The sequence below is a fragment of the Cajanus cajan genome, chromosome 7 (genome assembly GCF_000230855.2).
Source record: "Cajanus cajan strain Asha chromosome 7, NIPB_CcT2T_4, whole genome shotgun sequence".
NCBI classification, from domain to species: Eukaryota; Viridiplantae; Streptophyta; class Magnoliopsida; order Fabales; family Fabaceae; genus Cajanus; species Cajanus cajan.
Window position 1 is genome coordinate 44,207,860 of NC_138523.1, and position 15,425 is coordinate 44,223,284.

General features: G+C 33.7%; 1 protein-coding gene across 4 annotated transcripts in view; it reads right to left on the minus strand.

The window, feature by feature from the left end:
* Positions 1–15,425, minus strand: part of LOC109793567 (ARM repeat superfamily protein) — a 54,193-nt gene that overhangs the window by 38,264 nt on the left and 504 nt on the right. For 3 of the 4 annotated variants that reach the window (XM_020353038.3, XM_083059793.1, XM_083059794.1), the window contains exons 2-25: positions 14,933–15,118; positions 14,570–14,659; positions 12,081–12,154; positions 11,741–11,896; positions 11,410–11,530; positions 11,170–11,225; positions 10,809–10,863; positions 10,640–10,696; positions 10,421–10,522; positions 10,083–10,163; positions 9,925–9,977; positions 7,077–7,146; positions 6,739–6,802; positions 5,676–5,824; positions 5,453–5,580; positions 4,956–5,013; positions 4,753–4,850; positions 4,552–4,639; positions 4,333–4,398; positions 4,191–4,250; positions 2,868–2,954; positions 2,313–2,499; positions 2,062–2,105; positions 1,847–1,975 (exon numbers count right to left, since the gene is read on the minus strand). In XM_020353038.3, the coding sequence (XP_020208627.2) occupies positions 1,847–1,975; positions 2,062–2,105; positions 2,313–2,499; positions 2,868–2,954; positions 4,191–4,250; positions 4,333–4,398; positions 4,552–4,639; positions 4,753–4,850; positions 4,956–5,013; positions 5,453–5,580; positions 5,676–5,824; positions 6,739–6,802; positions 7,077–7,146; positions 9,925–9,977; positions 10,083–10,163; positions 10,421–10,522; positions 10,640–10,696; positions 10,809–10,863; positions 11,170–11,225; positions 11,410–11,530; positions 11,741–11,896; positions 12,081–12,154; positions 14,570–14,659; positions 14,933–15,118 (2,259 nt within the window). The remainder of the gene's footprint in view (positions 1–1,846; positions 1,976–2,061; positions 2,106–2,312; positions 2,500–2,867; positions 2,955–4,190; positions 4,251–4,332; positions 4,399–4,551; positions 4,640–4,752; positions 4,851–4,955; positions 5,014–5,452; positions 5,581–5,675; positions 5,825–6,738; positions 6,803–7,076; positions 7,147–9,924; positions 9,978–10,082; positions 10,164–10,420; positions 10,523–10,639; positions 10,697–10,808; positions 10,864–11,169; positions 11,226–11,409; positions 11,531–11,740; positions 11,897–12,080; positions 12,155–14,569; positions 14,660–14,932; positions 15,119–15,425) is intronic. The other variant, XM_020353045.3, reaches the window with a different exon arrangement.

Genomic DNA, 15,425 nt, shown 5'->3' on the forward strand with positions numbered 1-15,425 from the left:
AGGAAGTTGGGGCAGCAGGTGGAGAAGTAACATCCTTTACACTAAATATATAATAACTATTTTGCAAATCCAAATTAAAAACATACTTATTGTGCATTACTAAAAGTAAATAAATTATAAATCATTTCATCATAAATTACTTTTTATTATTTACAAATAGAATTAATATTACCAATTTCATTCCTTTCTTAAAATTATCTATATAGAAGACAATTTTCATTTATAGTTCAGCAAGGATCAATAGTTCTATGTTTCTATATCTTATTTAGCTGTAATGGATATTTCATAATTTTTAAAAAATTTGAACACTTTATCGATATGTATCACTAATAAGTATCGGTGAAGTATCTGAAAGTATCGAAATTGAATAAAAATTTTATACTATTTTTAAAGGCTAGTAGTGTCGTAACCGGGATCACGACGGGATGACAAGTAGGATACTTCATTGACACGTATCGATGAAGTATCCAAGAGTATCGTGTCAGATACGTATTGGATACGGATACGTGAAGCAAATTGAAGTATCCGTGCTTCATAGCTTGTGACTTTTGCCTTGTTTGTTAGCTTTGTTCTCTCTATGGTTTGAAGTAGTCTCCCCATGCCTATTTTAGCTCTGGCTTGATAAGTTTTGGCATGACTCATTGCGAGGTTGATGACTATGTGTTTTTCATTAACTCTTTGTCTGGCGAATTCATTTATTTTTTTTGTCCATGTTGATGGCATTGTTATCACTAGTGATGACACGAATAATATTATGTAGCTAAAGTCCCACCTCTTGAGTTAGTTTCAAACGAAAGACTTGAGACCTCTTGAATACTTCTTAAGTATTGAAGTTTCACGATCCTCCTCTAGAATTGTCATTTCCCAACTAACTAAAATATGCTCTGGACATTATGAGTTTTGACTAAGATTGGTATGCTTGATTATTGTCCCCGTGATACTCCCATGTATCCCAATATCAAGCTTTTTCTGAGTTAGAGGGAACAATTAAAAAACCTGAATAGATATCAACGTCTTATGGGAAGACTTAACTATCTCATTGCACTAGATTTGACATAACGTTTGCAATTAACGCCAATGGGATGTTGTCAGACACATTCTTTGGTACTTGTAAAATGCACTAGGACATGGACAATAACATAAATGCAACACCAAAATCATTTGTTACTCTGATGCTAATTATGTAGGATCACCATTAGATAGGAGATCCACTTTTGGGTATTGATTTCTTATAGGAGGAATTATGATCTCATAGAGAAACAAGTAGAATATAGGTGTTGAAGTTGAATACCATACTATAGCAACAGCTACATGTGAGAGTAAATGGCTTAGGCAAATCCTCAAACAACTAAAATTTGGAGACATTCAAGATATTAAACTTATATGTGACAATCAAGCCACTCACCACAGTGCATCAAGTCTGATCATTCCATGAACGAATTGATGGAGTTGATTGTCACTTTGTAAAAGAGGTGTTGCCAGGGAAAATCACAATTGAATTTGTCAGCTCTAGTTACCATTTGGCTGACATGTTCACCTAGTCACTCAAAGGCTCTTGTGTAAACAATATTTATAACAAGCTTGGTTTATTGACGTACACACTTCAACTTGAGTGGAAGTGTTAGAAAAGTATTTTAAATAAGGACATTTATTATAGGTAAATGTGGAAATGTAGATTAGTATCAGTTAGGGATTTAGATTGATTTTTTGTATCAATGACCATGATTGATTCTCTTGTATCTATATTTGATTATAAAGAGCATGTGTGGTGTGGGTATAACACAACACTTAGTAAACACTTTCTATAGCTTTTCCAGCAATAAAAATGGTTAGAAGGTCTTACTACCTGTGATGGTTCAAGAGACTTGGATTGTTTGTAGTCTTGGAACTGATCAGAACCTAAGACCGCAGAAATAGACTGATCAAGCGCATCAAGTGCCATATTTTTCAAATGTGGATTAGAATTATCAGCTAGCTGCAAAATCATGGCAAAATATCAAGTGGGATGAAAAAGAAACTATCATTGCCACATAAAAGAAACAAAAAGAGAGAAAAGGAAACCTCAAGAAAGTGACTAACAACTTGATCCCAAAATGGCTCAACTCCTGTGGTGAAAAAGGATAACATAACAATTTAACACCTTCACTCAACCAAAATTTCAAGAATGAATATTCATAAAATCCAAACAAGTAAATAGAACCTAAATATCACAACTCACGAGTATCTACTCAGGAAAATATACGATGTGATAATGAACAATTAAACAACATCTAGCATAAATGATTTACTATCATGCTTATGAAGCTACATACGGTGAACATTATTCACAATGATGGATATCATTCTTTCCACTGAAAAGCTGATGCTTCCAATTTTTTGACTAGTTGTTGGTCCCAAACTGCTTGAAGTACCAGACATGCATTGATGTGAAAGTTGACATAATGCAGAGAGGAGAGACTTTACAGCAGATATATGCATAAGAGCGGAGCTTTCAAAGAGCTTTCAAACAGAAAATAATACCAGGTTAGATCAATTAGCTAATATATTCCCAACAGAAAAATGCAGAAAGAAACAGAATTAATGCTTAGGTTGCCACACAAAAATAATGAATGAAACAAAATAAAAACTTAGATGGCAATAAAATATAACTTTCATTCTCAACAAGAAAAAGGATTTCCAAGAAAAAAAGAGTTATAAGAAGGAAAACATATTTTGGAAAGGACACATCAGATGACAAACCCACGAGCACAAAAAGATTATCATTAGGACAATTTTAGTGACATTCATGCTCATCATAAGTTGGGTGTAGTACTTGAAAGACATCTTTTATGCTGACAACCTAATAAAACTAAAATTGGTTTGTTCACCTGAGAGTTCAAAGAAGAGAGTATATTGAAGTCGCTGTATTGGGCAGACAACTCCCTTGTGAACTTTGGAACAGGGGTGGAGACCTCCTGCAGATTTAATGGTCATGAACTCTGTAAATTTGCATACAAGACACGCCCAAAAGAAATTTCCAACAAACTATGCAGAATATGAAATTTAATTTGAAGAATATTTTAAGAAAAAGTCACATTAGATGTGAGAAGAAATAGAGTACGTGACAAGAGAAAACCTCTTTAGCAGATGCACAAAAAAAAGAAACAAACATATCAGAAAGAATAAAGATCTCAAATCCCTTCATGTATTATTTGCTAGGGACAAAAAGAGACCTTTTACCAAGCAGTAGAGAGGCCAAAAGGAAAATATGTCCCAAAACAGAGTTGTTACTTATTAGCTGAAAAGCCTCCTTGCCACTTCACAAAACAGCCCAGATAGCACATTATTATAAAGATATTCCATGTTGTACAAAATCCCTGAAGTTTAGCTTAGGAAACTGATCTGGATGGACCATGCAATAGGACAGCATCACATGGTATATGCAAAGAGAAAGAGCGAGCTTTGTAGGCCTCCTAATTTGAAGCAGATCATTAGAAAGTAGAGCCAGGGATATCAAGAGTCCACACTCATCTATCAAAGTTTGAGGACAAATGAAAAGATTCTAGTGTTAGCAGTGCCCATGCCTCCTTTAGGACAATTGTATCCAGCACCAAAAAGAAAGAGTTTAACCTGTAACTTCTCTATCACACAAATTCTTAAGGAAATAGAGATTCCAGGCATTGTTATTGTATTGGGAATTGACAAAGAAAGGAAAGGCTATAAAAGGCAATGGTGATGATGGAGGAATCCCTGATCCAACAGTCCTCACAATTTTATTCAAGAACAATCACCCATGAAAAAGATGAGCAGAATAAAAAAGGAACTTGTATTATGCTACTGCAAATACAAAGTTACAAACAGGCGCACTATATGAGGAAGTGAAAATCTAACACTAATTTGAGCTCATTACAAATATTTAATTTCAATATTGATAGCCAGTAGAGGGAAGTCAAAGCCAAAATCAAACTCCTAACCACTTGATTAAAAAACTCAAGAACCGATTATACAGAAAGCTTTGACCTATATGGAGAAGGGAATGACATGGTTTTGACCAATATCCGTAGCAACAAGCCAACAATGACAATGGGACTAAAAAGTTCTCTCTGTATTCTACTGTTACAGCTTTCTTGTCACTAATTCATGTTTTCTGCAAATATCTTGTGTGGCAATTGAATCCAATATTCACTGAATAATAGAATAGATAAAATTACCTGAGTAGTGGCATGTGGAGAATGAATTGCTCGATCTAAAGCTGACAGAGTTTCCAACACCTACAGGTATTAAACATAACCACTCATTCAGAAGGGAGGGAAATGTACATAATTACAGTCGATAAACGAAATAATAACATACCAAAACCCAGGACGGGCCCAGAACATTATGCAATCGATGAGCGATGTTGAAAAGAGTTCTCAAGGCCTAATTCACATGATCAGTGTGAATGAAATATGAGTAGTTGCAATGAGACAATGAAATATACAAATCCATGGAGAAAAATGAACAGGAAAAAAACAAAACTACAGTCAATGGGGAAAAACTACACATTGCCATACACAGAACCAGAAGGACCACCTGTACATTCTTGGGAGTAAGCACAATGCTATCCCTCTGGTCAATTGATAATTCTGACCGTTTTGATACAGGAGACGGCAAAGCACTGCTAAAACATCAGATTTAAGCCAAAGTTACAGTGCTGTAAGCTTGGATTCTCGAAAATCACCTTCATAAATGATAAATAGAAAGTACTAACAAAAGATAAAAAAAAGGTCATACCTCCTTTTTTCTGTTTCAACAGGAAAATTGATAGTAAATTTGCAAAGGGATGCAAGAAATGAGTTTAAAGGTTCTACAGCTTGAAGGATCCCACAAGCCTGAGAAATCATACAATCCATATATCATTATAATTTATAAGTTCAAAGTTGATTTCAAATGCCATGCAAATAAATACAGGGAGTTGAAGGTCAAAACTGAGTTACCTGAGTAAATGCCTGGTACCCCTTTAATATTTCCAACACAATGGCCTCTCCTTGTGACCTTCAAATTAACCACAAGTTAAACATTGAGGAGTATATTGAAATCATAGCAAACAACATAGGGTTAAGATTAATTGCACCAGTATAGTGCAAAAAAAATCTTAGATCACTGAACAATACTTTATAGAACAAATTACTCGCAAAATCCAGCAAATTATTAAAGCCCCACCATGCTGTTCAAATTCAAAGTTTCAGATTAATCAGAATCAGAAAGAAGTTTATGCTCTCAATCTGCATGACTCGATACTAACATAATACCAATCAGGCTTATTCATATCCAATTGTTCTAAGAATTAACAAGCAATATAAACATGATTACTTAATAATCAAAATGCTGAGATAGAAGAAAGCTAAATGCTATGATAGGTTATTGAATGGTGCAAAAGCCTTTCACCAGTGTCATTTTTTTATTTTTATAACGTGCATGTAGAAAAACAAACCTTGATAGAATAAGGGATAACGCATCAAGTATCGTCAACCACAGTGAGTCAACCATTGAGATGCAGAGAACTGTTGTTTTACCAGTCCATTTCACGGGCGGATCATTATCACATCTAGGAGACTCAAGCTGAATGGACATAAGATAATGCAGGCCATAAAGCAACATAACCAAAAGAAAATACAAAATGGAAATGGAAGAACAACGGAAAATATATAAATTACCTCTCCAATGTCTATGGCTTCATCTGTTAAAGTTGCAACAGTGAAGACAACCCCTAACAGGCCTTCCACTGCCAAAGTTATGGCATGTGCTTCGCTGGCAACCAAAACTGCAGCATTGGAGGCATCATTATCTAGACTCCATTCAACACCTGCAGGAGGAATAATATCTCATTCATGAGTCATTCAAATACCACCATGTCCCATACCACTGCTAAACTTAAATAACCACTAGGTTAAGACAGGACTACTGGTAACTTTCAAGGTTACAATGAGGTATTTGGTAACGGCAGAATTTTTGTATCTTTAAGGAGGTTACTTTGGCTCATTACTTGACTTCAAATATAATTAGACAGTCGCCATCTGTTTGGTGCAAAACACATGGGATCGGGAAGCTTTATTACATAGAAATTCCCTTTTTCCATGTTTGTTTTATGTTTTGCTTTTCTGTGCAGGAGAATTTTTTATCCTCCTTGCTTTTTAAAATTCTCTCTTACTAATATCATCTTTTATAAAAATAAAAATAAAAATACATTAACAAAAATACTGTTCCAGCAAACTAAACTAACCTAAAGGCAACCACATCTGATCTCTGAACCATTAGGTCAAATAAGTGTTGATAGCTTTATTAATTTTTCAAATATAAAATAAGAATTCAAAAGAATTGAAAGAGTAGAGAAATAGAGAAAAATGGCATCCTCCTTGAAGATGCCAAACAACAAATAATACAAAGAACAGAAAATATACAGCCCCAGCACATAAGAGCTATCAGCTAAAATGTGTTAAAGATACAAAACACCACAACTCTAAAATAAAACCTAAGGAACAGAAAAACCTAAGAGTTGGCACTTGGCATAATATCTTACAAGCCATTTATGGAAACAAGAAATGATATTAACAATCTATCACACAAAATAGACAGAACAAGATAAACCTGCCAGACTTCCCATCGAGTTCAATATGAAACTCTGGGTAAATAAGGGCGTCAAAACAAATATTTGACTTTGAAAAGTAGATGTAGATAACAAAAATGTACTTGTTCAACCTAAATTATGAAAATCAATACCTTTGGCTTTGCTACTAAACATTCCGGCAACAGCTGCCAGGCTCTCCTCACTTGATTCTTGAACCTACAGAATCATTTGAAGTTTCTTTTAACCATAAAAGTTATTTTCGAACGTAGACAAAAGATAGAGACCCCCCCTAAACCACAAGCATATGGATGTTATGCAAGAGTGGGATGAAAAGAAAAAGATGTACTAATTACTGTCTACTGAAGAAAGTGGCAATATTCAAAGCAAAACAATCAGAGTTATACCATTCAATTTTTCTTTGTAGCTTGTAACATGACCAAAAACATGAATCAGAATTCAGAAATGAATGGAAACATAGTAAAAATCATACCTGTACATTTGAAACAACCCTAGCAAGAGCTTTGACCATTCCCTCCACAACATTTGTATTCTTGGGGTGCCTATGATGCCAATGATAGCAGCAATGAATATATAATATAAGTTATGTTCTCGTAATCCATATATCTTTATTACACTAGAATTTTGTCAAATCCTATTATTATAAACATGGTAAACATGGCTTTATCAATGCTCAATCAGAATTTAAGGTTTGGATATGGTACTAAACTTCCAAAACATTTGCCCAGGATCAAATTTCCAGGACTGACTACAAATTTCAGAATACATGACAGAAAGCACAATTAAAGATTTACTGATGCCCATAGTACTGAATCTACTCTAATACTATATGAAAGTTTAATATGAATAAAGGTTCCTATAAGAATCATTCACTAATAAATTATTGATAAGTGATGAACTGCCAACAACTGGGCCTTCAATTTGGCATTTGCACTTACCCTAGAATGAATAAAGGGAGGGTCAGGGTTTGAAATGATAATGAGTCAAAAATGGTTCAGAAGGATTCTGTTGTGAAGGGTTGGGGTCTAACTGAATGCACACATGGCAGCTACGTTTGGTGGGGAAAGTGCTGGAATCTTGGTTTGGAATGTGCGGTGTTGGGGAGTAGAACATTAGAGCATCTGGGATGTTTGAGTGGCTTAGGCCATTCAGGAATAATAATAATAATAATAATAATAATAATGAGAAATAACAAGTGTAATAAAAACCAGCTCAGACTGGTTGGTCGGACTATTGGAACCAAGAGCCTAACCAGTCCAAGCTCTTAATTCGATGGTAGATGCTTTCAACTTGGTGTGAACCGGTGTGACCTAGCCGGTTTTCTGGACAAACCAGCAAACCCGATTTATTTAGTTTCTGTTTTTTAACGTTTGAATGTGCACGCGCTTCCATGTTTGTCCATTTCATGTCTTGTCAGCTGCTTTTCCATGTTCTTTCCCATGTGCACGTACGCCACACCCTTAAAATTTAAATGACGCCCATTTCAGAAAAATGAAAAAATGTTTGGCAGAGATGGAACTCAAACTTCAGCCTTTGGATATTTAAAGGTTTAGCAACCACTAAACCAAGATATCTAATTGATACTACCTTCGTTCCTATTTTATAAGACCCAACTTAGAACAATAATTTGTTTCTTTATATAAGACCCAATTCATAGTATCTAATGTATTAATTATTTTTATAGACTAAAACATGTTCTCTTAATTTGATAGAATACATAAGTATATACTCTTTAAAAGCCATACATTCTAATTGGTTAGGAGAGTAAGCAGTATTAATTATGAAAGAGAAGTAGTATAGAGCTTACACTCTAAATTGGTAAAGAGAAAGATGAGTATTAAGAGAGAAAAGTAGTACATGAGTAGTTTTGGAAAAAAAATATATATATAAAAATAGGACAAATTTATTGTTATCAACCGGATTAACTACTTTTCTTAATCTTAATGAATTAATTATTTGGGTCATATATATGGAAACAGAAGTAGTATAAATGTTGTTTAAATAATTTTTATAGTATATTTTTAGTTTAAAATTATATATTTTATTATACATCAATTTATGAGATTCAACTAGTGACTCACTCGTTCAATACCTTGACTGAGTCGATTACCGGTCTGAATTTTGTAACACTAATAACAAAAATAACAATGATATAAAATGGAGCAAGGCTGGCCAACCTCTCTATATGTCAGAAATGGTAACTCCTTCAAAACAACACCAAAGAAAAGCCAAACATATAATCTATCTCTTAATGCCATAACAATTATAGGGGCAAAAATATAACCATAAAGACTGGGTCCAATCATTCAACTCCAGTCACATGGACAAAAGAATTGCACAAACATTAAGCAGAACTTTGCCATGAAGGCTTCACAATGTACATTTCGTCATCTATGTATTGCACTCTTCTACAAAAGCTCTATCAGTTTTTACATAAACATGGTAGATACAGTTATATATCTTCTACAGAATCCCCAAATCTATATAAATCTACAAAGACAATTAAGCCTTTATCATTTGTAGGGATTGGTTACATAGATCACACAACACAATCAAATTTTATCCTATATAAAGTGCAAAGATAGACTTTTTACTTCTAAATCTCTCAAGGGTTTGACTTTGACCTATAATTGTCTTTGGTTCAGTTCAGTTATAATTTTCTTCTATCTTCCTCTACTCTACCTCTAACTATTGAACTATCTTCCATCTGGTCAACCCTCCTTACTGATGTATCTACGAGTCTTCTATACACAACTCAAAACCATGTAAGATAAGATTCTGTCATTTTTCTACAATGGGGGCTATCCCACTTTCTCTCTGATAACTGTATTCCTAATCTTATCTTGTCATGAGTACCCACTCGTCCACATTCTCATTTCTGCGACATCAAGCGTACTCTTTTAGCTGGCTCTTCACTGCCCAACATTGTCCCATATATATAGTATTGCATATCTTATAATTGTGCAGTAAAAATTTTGTCCCATATAAGCATTGCAGGTCTTATATAATAACTAGGCAGTAAATTCTTCCTTTGAGTGTTACTTTTCTATCACATATCACACCCCAAGCAATCTTCCATTTCATCCATGTTGCTTGATTCTTGGGTTGACATCACTCACTATGTCCCTGTTAATTTTATATAAATCTAAATCTTGAAATTTTCAATGGGGCCACTAAGCAATAAGCTATCTTGGCACAGTTCATAAGACACATACTATTTGGACAGAACACGAGAGTTATCAATTATAAGGCATACCAATACCAATGTGTCCTAGCATTATGCACTATATCATTATAATGAGGGAGGAATTTGAACTTACATATCAAAATTTTGGAAAAGAATCCGCATTGTACGTGCCTCAACACAAAACCCCTACAAACCACCATTTCAGGTTGTTAGGTTTAAGACTTGCTTAGTAAATCCACAACTAATGGAAAAAATTTAAAGAGAATAATACATACAACACAACTACATTACCCTCAAAATCTCAAGAACAAGAATACGATGCCATAGTGGCAAATCAAGAAAAGTAACCTTCAGTAACATACTGAGAAAAACCTGAAAATTAAAAGAAAAGGATTGACACCAAAGGTCAACACAATATAAGGTTGGAATCATAAATTATTAAAAAAAAATTAGCTGAGTTGGGAAGCAACTCTTCACATGTTTTATGCTTATTAGTTATTGAACATTACATCATGCTACAATTATCACATTATTAGTTATTGTACATTACATCATACTACAATTATCAAATTTATCTGTGACTCAACCCAAAAAAGAAATGTGCACCGTAAAGAAAATAGGAAACTTACCTCACATTCAGTTATAAGAGAAGAACTGTAAAGTCTTATAATATGAGCAACTGAACGCATGACCAAACGACGAAAGCTAGGTTCACCAGTTTCTCCTTCAAGCTAATTAACATATTAAAGAATTATTAAAATAATCATTTTTACATTTTCAATACAGGGAAAAAGAATCTAAATGGTGAAATAGCGTCATCATACTATGTGTTTCAGGGCACCACTTACCTCAGCATTGGTACGAAGTGAAGTCATAAGAAGTGAACAAATTTGCCTTCTTAAAGCCTGATCAATTTTGAACAAATATATTAACATAAAAGAATAAAAGATATGTTGGTATGTTACGATTCAAGCAAAGACCAGAAACAGCATTCAGAATTATAATGAACATATTCACCTGTTCATAGGGTAACAAGGTTCTGAAGACAGACACATAATTGGACAAAATGAACCTGCAAAAAATGTTTGGAATATTATAATGAAAATTGAATAGCATCGCAAACTCATGTATTGTTTCAGTACAACAATTAAATAGAATTCACCATACTGGTGAAGCCAATTCAAAAAGCATTAGGATGACCTAATTTGTAGAATATATGTGTCTGTGTATCAATGTCCTTCACTTAAATGACATTTTAGGTTAAGAGAACAAAGGAATATATCACCAAATTCCAGGTATCTCAATCAAATATCCGATTGCAAATAATCTGCAAAATGACATGAACCAATAAACCAGGTGTTGCAAAAATATTTCTTACTCAAGAATATCAAGTGCAAATGTCCTCTGAAGAATATTGACACGTAACCAAATTGCCTGTAGAATAGACAGAGGTTAGTGTCATCCAGAATGGCTTTTACTCCATATCAGCATAATCACTAATGATGTGAATAAAAATAAGAGAACCTAAATGAGTCTCTAAATGCACCCAGACAAGAAATTCCAACAAAATGGATCTAATGCTACAGGGAGAAAAAAATGGTTCCAAATAAGCACATACAGATCCACCTGCGGCAAGAGATGTAAGGTCTTCCAGCAAGCGCAGCCCAAGTTTTCCAGTTTCAGTTAAAGTCTCCCTCATCACAGGGGGGCCTCCAGAAACAGATTCATTATCTAATGAGCTGTGCATGATTACAAACATGGCAAAACCATAAGTTCAAATCCTGAGAATTAAGAAGTCAACTTGAGACAACACCATTAAGCAAGTTTCTATTAGCAATCCCCTCTAATAAAAAGCAAAAAAATTGAGTTACATACTCACTTTCATATTAGGAAAAAGAATAAACGAACAGTGATCAGGAATTGTGTTCACAAGGGGGGAAGAAACATACTCAGACAAATTGATGCTACGGTTAACATCACCAGTAACTGAACTTGTCCGAGAGAGCTGACCTCCAAAACCAAATTTGCCAGCAGGAAGAGACTCGGCCAAAACTACACGATCGAAAACCAGGGCAACTGCTTGCCTGAATGTAGCTGCTGCAGTACTGCAAAGTAATTGCAGCACACATACAGATAAAAAAGGATAAATATATACATCTTAAGAAACATAAAGCAACTAATGAAGTATATAAAATTAATATAGAGTCACGGACAAAAGGTCACCACAGAGAAAAGTTAGCTGCATCACAACATTATATATATATTATTATATTATTATATATATCTTACTTCCGCACACTATCAGAAGATCGAGTGTTTTCAAGAAGCCTGAGACAGATACCAAGAGCTTGAGACATGGTATCCTGAAATTAACAAGATACAGTTATAACAAATCAGACATGCATCCAAAGGTAATTCCAGTCTGTTTATCTTTCAGATAAAAGATTGAAATTGAACAACACTAGTACAGCATAATAAAATGAAACCACCCTTCATATCCTTTTCTTAACAGTATTTTCTTTGAGTAATGACATAATAATCGGGGCCATTTAGCATAGGGGTGTTCACAAGTACAAGTATCCATGAACCTGAGTGTACACGGATACCAGTATCCATGTACCCAAACCTATCCAACCCAAACACTTTAGTTTGGATTTTTAGATTGCTAAAGTAGAATCCAATCAAACTCATTATTCTTCAGGATGGGTATCGAGTTTTAATGTTAAAAACCCAAGTCATTAACATATTTTAAATTTTAATTTCTTATATTATATTATATATATATATATATATATGAAAATATAAAATTTGATAATGTAAAGTTCTTCACTTCTCTTCCTCTCTTGACCCTAGCCCATCAATTGCTTGCTCCTAAACTTGGCATAGGTTGATTGTTCATTATATTGGGTTATGTTCCAATATAATGATACAATTTTCTATTTGTTGATTAGTACATTTGATACAGGCTAATTGTTCATTATATTGGGTAGTGTTCAATAAACATGTTGATTTTGGATATTGCTTATTGTTTGAAAAAAAGCTTTATAATGAGATTCACAGGATGTGAGATTCTATTAGTTCTTCAGGTGTATGACATTGATTTGTAAAGTGCGAACAAATATCAAAATGCATGTTGTTATATTTTAAGAAAAAATTGACTTAAAAGAAGAAAAGTCGTATACACCATTTGTCCCTGTTTGTAAGAAAAGTAGCTAATTTAGTTTGTAGCATTTAATTTGTCTACAATTATAACTATTTTTCCAAAATTACCCCTAAAATTATTGGGACTAACTATTTTACTTTTATCCACCTAATTAACTAATAAGTGGAGAGAGAATAATAATGGGCAGTCATCTTCTCCAATACTCATAGGAGAGAGAAAGAGACAATTTACACCAGTTCATATTTATGGATGAAAATTGTTAAATAATTAAGGATATTTTGGTCAAAAATAATTAATGAAAAGGAGAGATAAAAAAAATGTCTTATATAAAGGGACAAACAAATATATATATATATATATATATATATATATAAATAAATAAATAAAAGTGTCTTATAAATAGGGATGGAGGGAAAACAAATAACTATCCGAAAGACAAAAATTAAATTGCACATACAATACAGCTATTAGAAACTCGTCAAAATGCAATTTGAAAATTAAGGAGAAGAATATTTTTTTTTTTAAATTATTTTTCAGACCAAACGACTCACAAACCAAACCAACCCAAAATCGACTTGGTTGCTTTAATTCAGATTTGAAAGAAAAATTACACAAATTCAACCCAAACCAACCCAAACTATTTTAATCAATTCATGTAACAGATTTGATGAAACTCAACCCAAACTAACTTGTGAACACCTTTGGTTTGAAAAATCAACACATAGTTTGTCCCACCCCAATTCCCTAAAAACCACGGTGTATAAAAAATTTAACCTTAAAATCAAATGATATATCTTTTAATAATGATGTTATACCATCATATTTGTCTTTCTATGCATAGATGCATACAGAATCAATGAACAAAAAACAACAATGAATTACCATTCAACCTATACCACTTATGTTGGGAAATTTGTGCGATAAATCTATCTTTTTATCCTATTTCTGGTCCAGTCCTTTCAGACTTTAGCTAAGGCTTAGTCCTTGAGAATGGGGAAGGAGTTTGAAGATGGAATTTCCACTACTAAAATGTGGCTTTGGGGTGGAAGATAGACTCTAGATGCTTCCCTAATTGCTATAGTTACAATGCATAATGGTATATATTTTAAGAAAGCATGTTACAGTGTAAGTCTCTGGATTTAGGATAAAGTAATGAAATGCAAAGGATTTCAACTTTTCAACACATGCAAAACAGAGAATCTTCAGGGTCATTCCTGGAAATCTTTGAGAAAATATTAGTTCATAATCCTTCAAGCCATAATTAAGTTCCTTTCTAAAGTGAAGGTCCCTCCCAGGCTAAAGTTGTTGTTCTGTCTACAATACTTACAAGATTTGACACAAATAATCTATCAAATGCATGGAGACCACATAAAATCAACATTTGTTTGATATGGTTTTGGAATTTAGATGCACATATCATATCTATGCCTCCTAGGTGTTAACTGTATCACACATTCCATGTCACACTATCCTTATTTTAGTCTATTACACTCTTAATTGAATAAGATCAATCTTATCAGAGTACAGTCAGCTTACTAGACAACTTTCAGGTCCAGCTTTAATTCAGTCAATATACAGTAAAATAGCACTCATAGTTCATGTAGTTGAAACTTGCCTCATTTTCTGGATGCAAACGTGATTGAAATATTATTGATATTGTTTGAAGAGTCTTAAGCTGAACACCCTCATCCACCATTTCAGCGTGCTGCAAAGGCCACAGGACAAGAAAAAGAAAGATTGGCAGGTTATTGATACATGAGTTAGCCTTCCCACTAGAATAAAACTTAAACATAATGTACTAGCTCTTGCATAAATCTACAAGTAAAAAATTTGATAGTATCTATAAATAAACATGGCTTGGCCAACAAAACAAACACTGCGTTACAATCAACATGGTCAAAGGGTAGAGCCAAAAGTAAGGTCCAGCTGAATGCTTTTAGATCATCATCATATTATCTAACTAGTTATCTAAGCTTACATCTTTCAGAGTAGATAAAATCTCCCTTAGGGCAGATGGAGAAACAGCATCATGAGATATCAGTTTCTGCAAACACGAAAGTCCAATAATGCTAAGCTTGACTGTTCGGACCTCACACGCCATCAAAAAGATTCGTAATATGTCATCATTATGTGCAATTTCACTAGGACTTGACAATGAACGAAGCTGCAAGTGAAAAATAAGAAGTGTAAAGATTTTATAATAGCCATTTCCTTATCTAGAAAATAAAATGGACAAAACGTGCATACAGAGTGTCCTTCGAAAACTGCTTATTTTTAGTATTACACTTCTGCATCTAACAGAATAAATTCAGAAAGCCGCTTCCTTAAATATTGATTCAAGCATCATTAAAATTAAAAAAATATAAAATATAAAATATCACACGCTCCTCATTTTCCGAGTAACCAAGCGTCAAGCATCGAGGTTACTTCAAACTAAAGCGAAAACTCAATCCAGTAACGCCATTTCAATA